General features: G+C 42.9%; 1 protein-coding gene across 1 annotated transcript in view; it reads left to right on the forward strand.

Annotated features, from left to right (window-relative positions):
* SKA1 (spindle and kinetochore associated complex subunit 1) overlaps positions 1–16404 on the forward strand; it is a 101554-nt gene extending 85150 nt beyond the window's left edge. The window contains exon 7 of the mRNA XM_085629741.1: positions 15891–16404. Coding sequence (XP_085485867.1) covers positions 15891–16039 — 149 coding nt within the window. The 3' untranslated portion in view covers positions 16040–16404. The remainder of the gene's footprint in view (positions 1–15890) is intronic.
* The last annotated feature ends 236 nt before the right edge of the window (positions 16405–16640 follow it).

Consider the following 16640-nt stretch of genomic DNA (forward strand, 5'->3'; position numbering starts at 1 on the left):
AGTCTTCTTCTTCTGTGAAGCCTGACCCCCACCCTCTTTGGTTTGTTGGGGACCTGTCGAAGACTTCTGGTCATTTTGTTCGTTCTTGTTACTACCCTTTTGGTCTGCTTTCTTCTGACCACCCTGGTTCTGAGTCTGGTTCTGCTTGACCCTTGTTCTGACCCATCTGTCTGCCTTCTTTCCCAATTCTTGGGGAGAGGTCAGATCCGAGTCGACAAGGTGCTGATGCAACAATTGGTTCTGACAGTTGTATAAAATCTGTTCTCGCATGATAAGATTGTACAATCCTGTGTAATCAGTAACCTTACTACCCAGCAACCAGCCTTCTAAAGCCTTAGTGGCACAATCGACAAAGTCAGTCCAATCCTGAGACTGAATTTTCTGGGTGTCTCGGAACAGCACCCGGTACTGTTCCATGGTTAAGCCGAACCCATCAATCAGTGTATTCTTCAGGACTTGGTAGTTGTTAGCGTCCTCAGCTCTCGTAGTGAGGAGCTTGTCCCTTCCTTTACCTTCAAAGGAAAGCCACAGTATAGCTGCCCACTGACTTGGGGGGACGCACTGGACAGTGCAGGCCCTCTCCAAAGCAGTGATTCACTTGTGGATGTCGTCCCCTTGTTTAAAGGGGGGCACTATTTTACTCAGGTGTCTAGTGTCTATACCCCTGTCTTTCTCTCTAATGAGAATGCTGCCACCAGTGGGATCTAACCCACTCAATTTCTGTTCCCGGGCCAAGGCAAGTCTTTCTTTGGCGAGGGCAAGTTCTTACCGCTCGATCCTCAGATTGACTTCCCTCATCTTCGCTTCGTGCTCCCTTCTCTGAGGGGACGTCATCCCTCTCTGAGAAGATGCCTGAGACACATGTGTTCGAACAGATCTGTTAGAGCCTCTCGAGAGAGACCTAACTCGTCCGTTCCCAAGGTTAAGCCTGCTTGAGCGTGGGCCCGGGGCTCCCCCAGTTCCATTCTCGTGCCTGCTTAAGTTGGTCCTTGTGAGCCTACTGACTACTACTGGACCTCCGTCTGCCTCGTCCCCTGCTAACTCTTCTTCCTCTTCCTCCTCGCTATGGAGGTCAAGGTCAGGGTCGCCAAGGGTTCCCTCTAAGGGAGGCATGTCCCCATCAGGATTAGGGGGGCCTGTGTTAGAAGCCCTCCTAGCATCATAAGTCTCTAAGAGACCTATCAAAAACGTGATGGTAGGGTTAGAACCCTGGTTTAGCTTCCTGGAGGCACACAATTGTCTCATCTCCTTGAAGCTAAGAGCTGCATATCGTGACACGACCTGTGGAGGGTCGATGACCACTAAGGGAGTCTCTGCAGACTCTCCGTGGCCCGACATGCTTTCTAGTGAGGTGTAAGTGATGCACCTACCTACACTATGTGTTTCCCTACTGATCCCTTGCTGAGAGTTATAGTCAGGGTGTGCTAGTCCCTGTTTCACTATAACAGCTGGTTCAGTAGAACTCAGAGTATTCTAAGTTAAGTTATATGTACCTGGGTACTTATGTGATCTTTCAACTTGATATTCTTAGGATACGTGTGTGGTAAAACAACAGCAAGCTCAAATCCCAACCGCTGCTCACCAATGTGAGAAGTTGGCCTGATATGTAGTGCTCACTATTCTAGTGATCACTGTGTATCATTCCAAACGACCCTTATTGATGATTGGTTGTAAGTCAACCTTATAGACCAGGTATCCTAGTAGCGTGGATACGAGCAGTCTTAGGCTAAACTCTAGATGGCGTGTTAAGCCAGCTGTTTACCATCACATATACCCCTTAAACATCAAGTGAAAGGACACCACACAAGTTGTTATGAAAATAAAGGATATTTATTTATAACAAGACTACCCTGGCTCTTTATGAGTCAGGGAGCTAAGCACAATACAAAACTCTTAGGAAAATACTTCTGGTTGCACAATTTACACAAATGCCCGAGGGGCACAAGAAACCATATACACTAACAGTGAAATGGGAGAGGTTAGAAAGCCTAAAGTTACTGATTCCGGAGGAATCCGATCAGTTGGACTAAACGGGAAAGGAGCTGGACACTTGTAAAGTGAACCTACGCTGGAGCACCGAGATGCTCGAGTTACCTAGCCAGAGGCTGCGGCTGCGGGGGTTTCAGCAAGATGTCGGGAGTCCTTGTTGTAGTCTCGGGAGCCTGAAAGAAGAAGTTGCTGGCAGGCGACCAGTGTCGATGTTCAGCGAGATCCAAGCCTGGATCGGTGATAAAGGAAACCTGAAAGCAGAGGGGACTCAGTTCTTAACCGCTAGCCAGCGATCGTGTGGGTACCAGAAAGGTACCGGCTGAAGTCACCTCTAACAGGTGAATGGGTGACGTCGGACTCGGCTGTTCCTCGGGCCAGGAGGCGCGGCGGCGACCAGGATGGAGGGCGAGCTGTCCCACGAAGGTGTCTGCTGTCGATGATGCTGGGCCCAGGAATGGGGCAGCGGATCTTGGCAGTGGCAACCCACGCGGGGGAGTCAAGATGGCGTCTGGAGTGGACCAGGAGGGTCCGAGGTACTCCTCTGTTGAAGGGGAGCAAGAGCCAGTCTGGAGCAATCAGACCAGTGATGAAAGTCTGTCGTGGTGCGTCGTGAAGAGGGCCACAAGCCGGTCGGCAAGTGGTTGGACAACGCGGTGAACAGCAAGGAGCGGAAGGGCCCCCACGCAGATCTCGTGGATGCTGGGGAGGCAGACTTCGGTGCTGGAGCTGCTCAGGGTTAGGGCTTCTCAAACCCTAGGTGCACTCACTCGAGGGTCCCTCGGTGGGCGTGCTAGATAAGCGTCGTGCAGGTTCTGAAGATGGCCGGTCCCGCAGGTCTCGTCACACCTACGAATCTCAGCTGGGCTGTCGATGTAGGTAGAGGTCAGAGATGGCAGGGAACCCGGGTCTCGTCGAGCTGGGCAGTCTTGATCCGTAGGAGAGACGTACAGCAAACCGCAAGCGCTTAGGTGGTGCCTGCTGGTGCAGGGTGGCTACTCCTTAGCCACAAGGGAGAGTTTTCAGAAATAGTCAAGAGTTCCTTTCGTGGAAAGTAGTTCAAGATTCAGAATTATCCATTTTGGAAGGGGACCCGCTCCCACCTTTATTCTAGGAAAAGGGGCTGGCCCGTGACTAGGTCCTACCTATGGGTGGGGCCAGGAGGGGGGTGGTTACACCCCTATCCTTTGTCCGGCTTCGCCCCAGCTCAGGGGCTGGTGTGCCCCCGAAACTGGTTTGAGCCAGGCTATGCACAGTGAGCACCGGGGTGCCACTTGCAATCACCTTCCTTTCAGCCCTGCCTACCTGGGATACACAAACCCTGTCTGGGATGGTGCTAACACCGCCCTCGACAGGAAACCCTTTGTCCAAGCTCCCCTCGCTGGAAGGCCTCCCAGCAGCAGGAGGTCAGACTTGTGTCTGGTGGCAGCATCCATTTTGTGATGCTGAGGCTTGAGTCAACTTCAACTGGGGTTCAAGGTTACTTCCATGTCGTGTCCCTCTAGAAGGGTGGAATGCTAACCCCGTCACCAGAATTGGCGAGGGGTTCGTATTCCAATTCGTATGACACCTTACTCGACATGTGTGGGTGATGCGCTGCCAAAGTTAGCAAATAACCGCGAGGATTATAATGCGTTTTAAGGTAGTTGGCCCGTGTCACCATGGAACGGCTATTAGGACTTGGTTCCGCAAGCCGTCGACGGGCTCAGCTCGCGCCAGAGCACCATCCCACATGATTCCCCGCACTCTGCCTTCAGGATTGATAAGGCCTGCCATAGGAGTGACTGATAGAAATCCATGTGTCCATTTTGGGGTTAGGTATAGGAATACTACACCTACAGCAATGGGTGATTACACCACCTTGCCCCAGCTGTCGTGCAGCCAGTTGTGTCAGATTTGGGGTGGCCATCCAGGGGTGGCATAATACATGCTGCAGCCCCTGGTAGGCCCCGAGTACACCGATGCCCTGGATACCTGTGGTATGCTGATACAGGGACTGATAAGGCGGCCCAGTTCCAATTAGTGGATGCACCTAATGTACATGTGTGTTAATTTCGAGAGAGAACAGCTAGGCTGTGGGTCTGATTGGCAGGCCCACAGCCAGGGAAAGTCGTAAACCAATGAAGCAAAAGCAAAAAAATCTGGGTGATCATAGGATTGCAGACCCTACTCTCCTACACTAAATACAAGAATGTCGTCCTGGAAACAAATAACATATTTGCAATCACCAAAAATATCATACATTACCCCCTGAAAAACTGCCGCAGCTGAGGCCATACCGAATGGCATTCTCTTGAACTGAAAACAACCAAACGGCGTGACAAAAGCAGTGTACTTCCTGCTACTTTCATTCAAAACAATTTGGTGGTAAGCAGACGATAGGTCAATACATGAAAAAAATTTTGCTCCGGCTACTAAAGATAACATTTCAGAGATGCGGGGAAGGGGAAATTGGTCAATGACAATGTTATTATTCAAATGGCGCAGGTCAATACATAATCTAATGTTGCCATTGGAACGTCTGGCCACCCCAATGGGAGAAATCCATTCAGAAGATTCTACTCTCTCAATAATATCACTCTTAACTAACTTTTCAATTTCTTTTTTAACTTCATCTCTAACTGTGATGGGAATGTTCCTGGCTTTGAAAATCTTTGGGCACGCATTTTCTTTTAAGATAATTTTATGTTTAAAATTAATCAATTCCCCAATGCTGTCCTTGAAAACATTGGGAAACCAGTCCAGCATAGAACTACTACACAGATCAGATTCTCCAATGACCATGACTGGATTAGGGCTATTAGGGTTGAGGATGATACCAAGTTTCCCTTGCTCAAACCACCCTAGGACAGAAGGCCCCTGTTTGGATATGTATAGTTTGGCAGTGCATTCACGGTCCTTAAATTTAAATACCAATACCCTGAATCCAAGGATATCAATTCTTTCACCTGAATACCCTTGCGGACTAATGTCTCCAGGATACAACATAGGACCTAGTTTATCAATAAACTTGGATTTCCACACATTCTCATTAACTATGGAGTAAGGAGACCCTGAGTCCGCATAAATTTGTAGTTGTATCCCTCCAATAGTCATTTCGCAGATAGGTTTTTTCTTTATCACACTATTGTCAATATTCAGGATAATAGGAAGACCCTCCGTGATGTTCAACATGTAAGATCTTTCAAACTCTTCTTTATTGTCGAAGTCATTGTCACTAAATTCTCCATCTTCCACGCACCGTACTTTTTTGCCTTTGTTTTTTCTACAAGCTTTAGCAATGTGGCCAACTACACCACAGACAGAACACCTTTGTTTAATCGCTGGGCATCCTTTACAATTCGCCAAATGCGAGCTGCTATCACACCTGTAACATCTAAATTTGCTTGAGTCTGTAGGAAATTTGCTTGAGTCTGTAGGATTTTCTTTAACGGGTTTGTTTTTTTTGTAAACTGGTTTGGTTTTAGAATTATCAATCTTGGAATCAGTGTTGCTTACTTTGCTATTTTCCTCAACTTTAACATTCACTTGTTTTGCGCTTCTGCTGGACATTTCTGCTTTTCTAACAATCGCAAGGATGTCCTCCAATTTTGAATCACCATTGACCCAAAGCCTATCCTGGATAGAGGTGTCTTTGATGTGCATGACAACCTGATCCCTAATGAAATCCTCTTGTAGATTTCCAAATTGACAATCCAGAGAAAGAGTTCTTAACGCGGAAACGTAATTGTCCACTGGTTCATCAGAATTCTGTTTTCTCTGGAAGAATTTATATCTTAGTATGCCAATGCAAACTTTTGGTGAAAAGTAACGGTCAAAATCATTGACAGCTGCGATAAAAATATTCTGATCCGAGCCGCCTGTAGGTCTAGACATTTGGTTGTAGGCCATGAGACCCTCTGGACCCACGAAGTGTAGGAAAATACCTTTCTTTTCTGCAGGAGACATTTTTCCTTTAACATCTAACGTCTTTATATAATTAAGAAAATAGGCTTTCCATTCCGCCCATTCCATACAAGGACTACCACCCGCTGGCCAAAAGCACTGGGGAGGAGCTAAATTGTAATTTTGTGCGTTAGCCATTATCGTTTCAAAGAAACAAGAAACGAGAAAGAAAAAAAAACACTATTCAGACTGTGAGAATTTTTAACCAGCCCGTTACACAATAGACTTAAGAGTCTTTAAAACCAGTTTAAATAAACCTTGAACAAAACAAGTTGAAATGGTTCACACAATCTCCACAACACTGTGTAATTCAAAACGAGAATTCACTCTGTAAGTAGGCAGTACCTTCGAATTTAGAAAAGATCGTGATTCTGAACCATTGTGTAATTTGAAAAACGAGAATTCACTCTGTAAATAAGCAGTACCTTTGAATTAGAAAAGATCGTGAATCTGAAGTCCCGATCTCCAGTTGCTAAGCGATGAACGCTACTTCCGCTGAAATTGACGAAGAACAACAACAACAAAAAAAAATGGCGGCACGCTGCTTGCGTGCGTGAAGACCATCGAGAGGAAAGTGCAGAGCGTTGCTGGCGCTTCCTGGAGATGTCACGCATGCGCACGTCACAGTGAGGAACAGCCAGCCGTAGCGACAGCGGAATGCAGAGCACTGGGTGAGTACGAAGAAATGGTGAATTTCGTTTAAAATTCACTTGAAATGTCCCTGGGCAAGCTAGACGCTTCCTAAAAAGGGGTCCAAAGTCGTATACTTGCGCTGGTGATGAAGCTTACGTTTAGAATCGACGAGGAGCTTCTCACCATGCACGCAAATTCGTTTCTTCTTCCTTAATCCTTTTGAATAGTGGTGCTGCTAAAGATTCGCTCGTCGCCAAGTTTGTAATGAAGGAATCTCGCACTCAGTGAGAATCATTGAGTATTTAATGTAGTAAACAGCACCACAAGAAAGTACGTCCACCAGCCACAGAAACAGGTTAATAACTGCCTCCCAAGAACTCTCCCCGGCACGGACCCAGACTCTAGAACATCCATAGAGTCTAACCAGGGTCCGTGCCCAAACAAGTTTACTTATGAAATAACATATGCTCGCGCTACGCGCGACAGTAAACACAACAGTATACACCCCCATTTAAATGTAGACCGGGGCACCAGATAAGGCTGTCCCATCTCATCTTTGGTGTTTCCCTTAGCAATTCAACCCTTACTGGAAATACTTTGAAAGGATGATAGATTAGTAGCGATCAATGTAGGGAGAGGCACTTACAAAATGGCTGCCTATGTGGGTTAACTGTTCAGGTTGGTAAAGTATTTCCGGCGTTTTTTGCCAACATCCATAAATATGCAGAGGAGTCCGGATTAATCCTTAATAGAGGTAAGACAGAAGTTTGGCCTCTGAAGGTTGCCTGCACCCACAATGTGTTGGGTAACACTGGACTCCGCTGACAGTCTAAATAATTTAGGTATTTGGGAGTTTAATTGTGAATTTAGGTAAATAACTCTCTACAATGAAAAATAATATCAGAGTTAAATTGGCGACCTACTGGTGGAATAGTTACTAGAATATATCTTGTGGTGGGGCAGATCGGAAACCATCAGAATGATTTCCACGAGGGTGAACGACTTAACTTGTATGCTTCTTGCAAAATTCTCAAATGATTTCCTTAGGAGACCAAACCCTATAATTTCTTCCTTCCTGTGGAAATGTGAGAAATCCAGAATCTCTCTAAAGAAAATCCACCTTCAGAAAACATTTAGGGGGATTTGACCTGGCTGGCAGCCATCTGTTCCTCTCACAATCATCTTCCAGCCCAATTTGGCCACAAATTGATACATAGTAGTTCTGGATAAAATAAATCCATTTTACCTAGCTTCAAAATACAACTTCCTCACTCCCATCAGATTGTTGGCCTGCACAGTCTTCGCTTCCCTAATGTTAACGGCTAAACTTGAACGGAAAATACATAAATGTCTGTATGGAATAATAAAAATAAAGGACATAGGCTCTTCTTGAAAACCCAGTCTTTTGCAGAAATTCAGTTGCTGTATGATCTGGATAACTTCTTTTATCTTCTTTAACTTAATAGTAGCTCTGTCAAAGAACGGTTGCATGGTCGACAGAGACCGACCAGACATCTTAAGTAAGTAAGAGATATGGCAACATGATCTCCATATGCCATGCCTTACCCAGTCAAATCTGAGACAGATACACATTGAGGTTCGACCCGTAGACAAAGACAGATGGGTGAGCATCAAGTACTTACCATTGCAATAAAAAATTATTCCACAAATAGCTCAGACTTCCTTATTGGTTGTATGTATATCTGTTTTGACCCCATCTAAACTTCACAAAGTGTGAATCCTCTAAACAAACACTTGCTGGAATTGCAATCTCAGAGGAGTGATCTAATACATATGCTCTTTCATTGCCAATATACTTCACAACTATGGACAAATATATCAACAACATTTTTGATGTTTTTATAACACTTGACTCATTTACTGTATGTTTGGAGAATCCAACCAGAGCCAATATTTACCCCAATCAATAACACAGATGTAAATTTGCTGGATCTGCTATTGGCACTGAGAGTCAAGATTCTAATCTCTGACTGGAAATCAGTCATTCAAAGCACATGAAATTATGATAACTCTTTCTGGAATGAGTTTGATACCTTACTCCAGAAGAAACACCTTGAACAGTAGGAACAGATTAACTGCAGATATGATGCCTGATTTAGAGTTAAGCGAACAGGTACTCAGTCACATACGCCGTCTGCTTTAGTACAAGTGCAATGGGATATAATACACTCATAATACAAAGGACAGAATATCTGTCACGTTTGTGACATATGCCTGCCAAACTTTTAATCAGGCCCATAGTCTCTAGATCTGACCATTCTAGACTGGTCAAGAACGACCGTTAGACTTCCCGAAAATTGTCTTTAATGAACTCCCCTTTTTAGGTCTTGCCTAGGCAGCGCTTTTGCTGTCTCTTCGAGGCATGCTGTATTCAGGTATGGAATTTAAGCTCCACCCATTTTCCATCCATCTTTTCAATTGGCTCCTCCTACTGTCCTTTGTAGATGCTGGCTTTTGATTCGTGATTAGGCTTAGTAGTCTCCTTAGTACCTCCTTTTCTCCTGTTGTAACCTCCTTTGAGCAGTGCCCCTGTTACATGTGTTGTTACTCGGTATGTTTCATTTACAGTCTGTGAGCAATATTTTCTTAAATGACTTTCTCCTACCTGCTGTTGCAAGCACGACACGCTCCCGCACCCGCTTGTATTTTTAAGCAGCGTGGCACGCTGCACTTCAACTTAGGTTTTTGCTTAAGCTTAGACAATGGCGGTCACGCCTTTCTTTTCTTCTGCACGGCTTGTCTAACTCTGTCTTGATGCTGCACATGACTTGATATTTTTTAAGCAGTGCAGCACACTGCGCCTTCTTATGTTTTTGTTCAGCCGCGCTTTATGATTTGTTTCAGCAGGGCGGCACACCGCGCTTCAGCTTTAACAACGGCGGCCGTGCCTTTCACTTCTTCTGCGCGGCTCGCCCAACTCTTAGTCCTCCAATCCCTCATTCCTACCACTTTCCCATGTCACAGCCCCCATCCATGAGTCTCTCCCCATCTGACCCCATCCCGCTCCCAACTCTAGCCCCCAACCGTGCACTAATCATAACACCTTGAGGAGATCACTCGGTGGCACGGGCTCTCCGGCCCTCTCCACGCTCACTCGCCACGGCTGGTGTGGCTCGCGGCCCTGCTGCTGCTCCTGGCCTCCATGGAGACAGATAAGGCGAATCAATCAGTTCTGTTGGTGATTGTGCAATGACGCCACTCCATGGAAGAAGAACCTCTTTGCTGATGCACCACTTGGTGATAGCAGGGCATGTTTCATGCACCCTCATGTTATGTTAATGCTTGTTGCACTAAAGCACATTGTGCGCTACCTGCCCCTAATCGTGCTTCAATGGTAAATATATGAAAACAAAAAAAACAACCGACAAAAGCGTCCAGTAACCCCATTAGCTAAAGCTCTTAAGGACAAGAAATACCTTAATGCTGATTACATTTTTTTTTATTTTTTACAAACAATCTTTATTTGCTTTTACATATTAATTTCCCTAAACCCCTCCCCCCACCCACGGTCCAAGCCGTTATACGAAAACAAAACCACATTAGTTTGAGCAGTGCAGCAATTGAGCAAAACAGACTCCTACAAAAAGAAAGAAAAAACAAAGGGAAAGGAAAAAGAATGGTATAAGCTGAATATCACTTAGCCATCTCCATGGGTTCTAATCAATCCCTTAGAGGTGCCCATATTTGCAGCCCTTTTTTACGAGCCCGAGGGCCTTTCTTAGCATAAACAGCCCTTTCTGTATGGTACACCGAATTTAGGCGGCCCAGCCAATGATTAAAAGATGGAGGAGCAGGGTCTAACCAAGCTGTCGTCAAGCACAGTCTGAACACTGCCATTGCGAGAAATAAAAACAGAATGTGCCACAGGGGGAATTTCTGTTCATGAATTCCTAAAATAATTCATTGTGATGTGACTGAAACCTTCAATTTCAATTTGACCTCAAAAAAGTAATTTAGCTCCTGTCTTAGGCTCGCTTACCCTGCACAATCGGCCAACTTATGAGCTAAATCAACCCCAAATAGTTGACAGCGAGGACATTTTGTACCGCCAACCCCTCCCCATTTACTGATTTTTGCAGGCTTTATATATAAATTAAATCAGGTCTTATAGTGTTGGACCTGCAGGTTAGCGGATAACAGTGTTGATCGAGCAAGCTCCAAAGAGAGGAGACTCACCCTCCCCCTGTCCGTTGCCTCAATGCCTGCCTGCCAATGGGCCCATGTTTCCCAATATCCTCTCCGATCTTATTGTTTAGTAGTTTATAGATCTTCCCAATTGGGTGTCTTTTTCCCCTCATCAATTACACAAAATCCACTTTATTAAACCCTTCACCTCCACCCTTCTTCCTCCCAACAAAATCTCTAATTTGCAAAAATTTGAAAATTTCATTATTTCCTAATGAAAATTTACTTTTCACATCATCAAAAGTGGTGAAACCATCTTCATTGAGAAAATCCCCAAGGATACATGGACCATTATTCTTCCTCCACCGCTTAATATATGAATCGTGGAATATATCTGGTAGGAGGGGGTTATCTTGGAGGGGAGTGTAAAAAACAAAACCGCCCAATCCCAAGCTTCTTCCGAATACTGGTCCAAACCTGGGCTGCATATAATAGGGTCTTGAATCTTACTTTTTTTTTTTTTAAATAGCTAAATTCGAGCTGTCGAAACAGAGATCCTCGGACCGCCTCTCCGAGGGTTAACTCAAAACACGTTGTTAAAGTATTGCCCACCCCCCTCTCTGAGCTGAATCAAACAATAAGGGAGTGATTTGTTGAAGAGCAGAGGCCCTATAATACAACCTAAAGTTTGGTACAGCCCAGCCCCCGTTCTCTTGAGAGAGAGAGCGAAACTTCAATGCTGATTACATCTATGTTGTATATATTGTGTCATGTAGTTTAAAAATTATAAACACATCTTTTCTAGTCCAGGAGGTGTGTACTTTTCCGAGTTAGTTTAAGGTAACACAGCCATAGCTTTGTTGTACTGTTGCTGTGAGAGCTTATAATATGGTATAACGTGCAATTCTTTTCTTTAAATAATAACCCCACTGCAACCAAAAAACAGTGTCATTTACAACACCAATAGCTCTAGCCTTCACTAATGCAAGCCCGATTGCAACTCCTTTTATGCTGTACTGATGGTCTGACACCCTCCCTCATTCTCCTGTTGCAAACTACTTTTGGTACATTAACTAGTTATGCTATACTCCAGGGACATTTGTCTACATCTATACTATGTGCTTTTCAACTACTGAATGTATCATGATTACTAAATGACAGTAGGAATGGAAGGGTTGTGTGTTGGATACAGAAGGTACTATTTGCGCTCTATACTTTTTGTCCTCGCATACTATTTTTTATATTACTTTTATCAGTATTTCTTTTTCCCTTATGACACGTTGTATTGAGCCCCCTCCAACCTGGGGGGAGTCTATTATCGTCCCAATTTACAAAAAAGGAAGCAGGTCTGATGCAAAGAATTATCGCCCTGTCTCCTTATTGGACTCCTCTATAAAGGTTATGAGTAGAATTATGCTTGTAAGACTGGAAGAATGGGCGGAACAGGATGGTATTCTGGCAGACAGCCAGTATGGTTTTAGGAAAGGCAGGGGTACGCTTGATCAATGTGTCAATTTAAAACTGTTGATCGGGAAGTACAGTGATGCAAAACCCGGCCTTATGTACCTATGCTTCGCTGACTTAAGCAGCGCTTTCGACATGGTTGACCACTCAATTTTGTGGCCAACCTTGTTGAATATGGGAGCACCGGAGGGTATAATATTTTTTCTTGCCAGGATGTATGAGAAATTAAAAACTTGTGTGCGTTTTGGTAGGAAGGGAGAATGTACCCCAAACTTTAGTGTCAAACGTGGCATAAGGCAGGGTTGTGTTTTAGCTCCTCTTTTATTCATTTTATTTATTAATGGAATCGATGCTATTTTAAAGGAAGTTAACGCAGATGCTCCTATGATCAATGGTGTCTCAGTGCCGGTGTTATTATACGCCGATGACGCTGTTTTGTTATCCAGAACTCCTGTAGGATTGCAGCGGTTGATGGATAGCTTTGCATCCTTTATTAAAGATAGGAAATTAGTTATTAACAAAGGAAAAACGTACACCATGATCTGTGGTCCCAAGAATCCAAAACAGACTATGAAAGGGTATTTTATTGACAATGTAAAGGTGCAACAAGTGGATAAATTCTGTTATTTAGGTATTACCTTTTCTAGTGATAAGAAGTGGACTTATGAATTCAATAATATACGTAACAAAATGGCTAGAAATACCCACGGCATCTTTAGATTTGCCGCTAAAATTGGGGACCGTAGGACTGAGGACATGCTTAAAATTTACCAGGCCAGATGTGTAACAATTGCACTGTATGGGGCAGGAATTTGGGGTTATCGTTGCGCCCATAACTTGCAGCTGGAAGAAAATGTTTTCCTTAAAAAACTTCTATGCTTGCCAGCATCGGCCTCCAATGTTTTGAGTCATCAGGAATTATCGGTTAATTACCTACTTGACTTTTTATCCCTTAGGCCTTTGATTACCTGGTGGTCTATTTGGCTGAAGGATGAGAAGTCTTTTACTAGGTCTATTATCCAGGACTGTTTGCGATTAGACAAATTTGTAGCAATACCCTGGATAAAATACATCATTGTATGTTTTTCAGATATTTTTAACCTGAACATTGTAAATGATCCCAAAGCAGTTTTACTGATCCCCAAAGTCGAGCTAAAAAGGGTTTTTCTGGCCTTTGGTGAGAGAAAGAGGGCTGTTGCCGCCGGAACTCTGTCCACTGTCACGTTTTATAACAGATATTTATCTACGGATGGATTTCCTGTCTACTTAACCTTGGTCACAAGACCGTCGCATAAATTTGTGTTAACCAGACTCAGATTTGGAATGGTGCACCATCTGGTAGCCCATCCAACAATGAAAAAACATCCATATGGGCCTTGTAGATGTGACGGGATTTCCACGCAAAGTACATTGCACTTTATGCTGTTTTGTAAATTGTATTCTAATTTTCGTATTGCCCTTCTCAAACCGATGTTTGTTAAATATGAAACACGGACAGTTGAGCATGCAATGAAACTGATTTTTAACTTGCAATCTGCGGATATTTGTTTTTATACTGCAACCTTTTTAAACAAATGCATCAATTCCAGGAAAAGTATGTGTTTTTAATCAAGGGTGCAAATACTCCTAATTTTTAATTAGTATTAATTAATTTATTTTATGTCTACTATAACTTGCCCTTGTATTTTCTTATCATGTTTGTGTATTGTGCTTTTATGGTCATTAACTTGTACCGAATAAAGCTTAATTGAATTGAAGTGAATTATGACACGTTATGATGCTATATTTAACGGCATAATTAACTTCATCTTCATTTATTTGGTTTTCAGTTTCATTATTATCCATGATGCACTCTAAATCATTTGAAAAAATTGGTTGCAATGTATGCAGCTTTCATCAAACTTTGCTTTTTACACAAGCTAACTTGGAGTAACATATATGTATATTTGAAAGCCACTGGAATATTTTCCAGTCTGGATTGGATTGGATCCTGCTTATATAATGCAACATCAATATAGTGATGGTTGTCATCAGGAGCAGTCACCCTCCAAGCAACCGTTTGATTCTCAGTAATTTATATTAAATATTTAATTATTTTAAAGTATGCTAATTTCAAATTGTTCTACCTTAAGCAAAGATCTTGTAACATATATATTAGCTCAGAATTAGCATACAATTGCTTATCAGATGAAATTGATAAAATACAAAGATGAAAATCTCCAAACATACCCTTCTCTTTATTAGCAAGATCATCGAAAAAGAGGTTTATGCACAACTCCAAGATTACATCAACACCAACCATCTCTTGCTCGACTACAAATCCAGCTTCAGGCCAAGCTGTAGCAGGAAGACAGCTGCTTTACAAACCATAGATGGCACCCTCTTGGCTTTTTGACCTCTGCCTCCTTGTATGAATGGATCTCTCAGCCACTTTTGACATGGTTTATCATCCTAAACCCTGATATCTTGTATGGGAATCACTACCTTGTACCCCTTCTATCTACCCAACTTAAAACAGATCAGTCATGTGGGCACCTTGACGTCCAGAAGCTCCCTGTTACATTTCAAGTCTTCATCCAGACTGAAGCAGAAGTGCACCAAAACAAAATCCATGCTGTGTGCAAAACACAAGCAACAGCTAGATAATTATCAGACGTGTTAAATACCTTCAAACTCATAATTCCAACCCATGCGTAAACAGGGACCTTAGATTCACCCTGGACACAGTCTTCATCCTTAGGGAGTACATATTCAAAACAACCAAGACTGCCTGGTACCGTAGTGGCTGCTCTTCAGGCCCTCCACGCTCTGTTGAAACTATATTGACTTCCCTTCCTGCTCTGTGGTATATTCAAAATCGAGTGTATCATCTACAGAGTCGTTACTACCAGCACGGCGAAACTATCTGAGTGAGAAGTAGTCATGACCCCATCAGACTGGTGGCAAATAAATTCACAAACGAAATAAACAAGGCAGAGCAGGTTTTTTTCTCTATACACCCTAAATCTGGGTCAGTATCCCCATGTCCATTAGGACACTCTCAACCCCGTTTCAATTTAGGAGAGAGCTGAAGATGAACCTCTTTGAAGAACACTAAATCATGATAAGTAACAGTTCACTTCTGTTCTGAGAACCAAGCTACATCTCCAGTTATTTATTTACTTGTTTCATACATTCGCTGTATCTTTGCCTTATAATTTGTATACTGCTTATCAGTCTTTTGGTTAGGTTTTTTTAATATACGAATACCACATATATACAATACATAAAAGGAAAAAAAGCACCCTTTGGAATTCCGATACAGAACACTTTAGCACAGGTAGCTAGCCATATAAATGAAAAAATCCCTAGACAAAATTGCAACACAATCTTCCAAGGTCAGCGTTCAAATACTTATTTCTCACTTTACTTTAAAAAAAGAAATTACATTTGCTGTTCATCTAAATAGTTATCAAGCAGGTTGATTGTTGGCTAGTCGGGATGCCATCATATTCATGTTTTTAATATAGTCCTCAAACATATTCCACATTGAGCATGAGTGTGGGTTGTCAGCAGCACATGTCTTGCACAGTCCCAAACTATACATCCATTGCTTTGCAGTTGTGATGTCTCCCAAGTTGCATTTCTCAAAATCACAGTTGTTAAACATGACCATTTTTTGTGTCTCTTTACTATCCGAGATGCTATTAAATGAGATATCTTGCCTTTTTTCCCAGGTCAATATTTCATCGTCGATCAAGATATTAAAGAGTTCACCCAGCTGAAGGTTGACAAGCGATTTCATGGAATGTTGAACATTTTGCGCCATTGTCAGCGTCTGCGGGAATTCCGTGGAAAAGGAATTGTCCGTTATACTATTTTTTAAGTCCAGATGTACACTACTTGCATTGATCCACATGCACTTAGCTCAGATTTAGCAATTAATATTTTACCAAAAATTGCTACTATTGCTCCATTTACTTAACTGTACTATGCTGACTATTGGAGTGCCGCTGTCCTTGTTTATTGCAATTATTTAATGTCTGTAATAGGATTCACCTTAATGTCTCCTATCCAAGTGCACTCATATTTGTGTTATAATCAAAAAATATATATGGTTTAAGCAACTACAATAGACGTTTTTAGGATAATATTTGCACGTATAGTTATCTAGGTCAAAATTGAGTCTTTATTTTTTAATGCACAGAAGGGGTGTTGTATGAAATGTAATAAAGCTCCACATTGTGCAGCATTGGGTTGATTTTAATTCTAAAATATTTATCACAGAGGTTGCTACTCTCGATCACAAAAGGGTTTCACGGCTATCGGCAAGGGATATATTAATAATCAATTAATCTAGATGAGCAATTGATGAAGTAAATGGATATTCTGAAAACTGGTGTGATTGCAGCTATGGTGGACCACATTTTGGCACTCCTGATGGAGATCTTGATGGGGGAGACCTGTGTCAAGTATAGCTGTCTATG

This window comes from Triturus cristatus, chromosome 2_1 (genome assembly GCF_964204655.1).
Source record: "Triturus cristatus chromosome 2_1, aTriCri1.1, whole genome shotgun sequence".
In the NCBI taxonomy this organism is placed as follows: domain Eukaryota; kingdom Metazoa; phylum Chordata; class Amphibia; order Caudata; family Salamandridae; genus Triturus; species Triturus cristatus.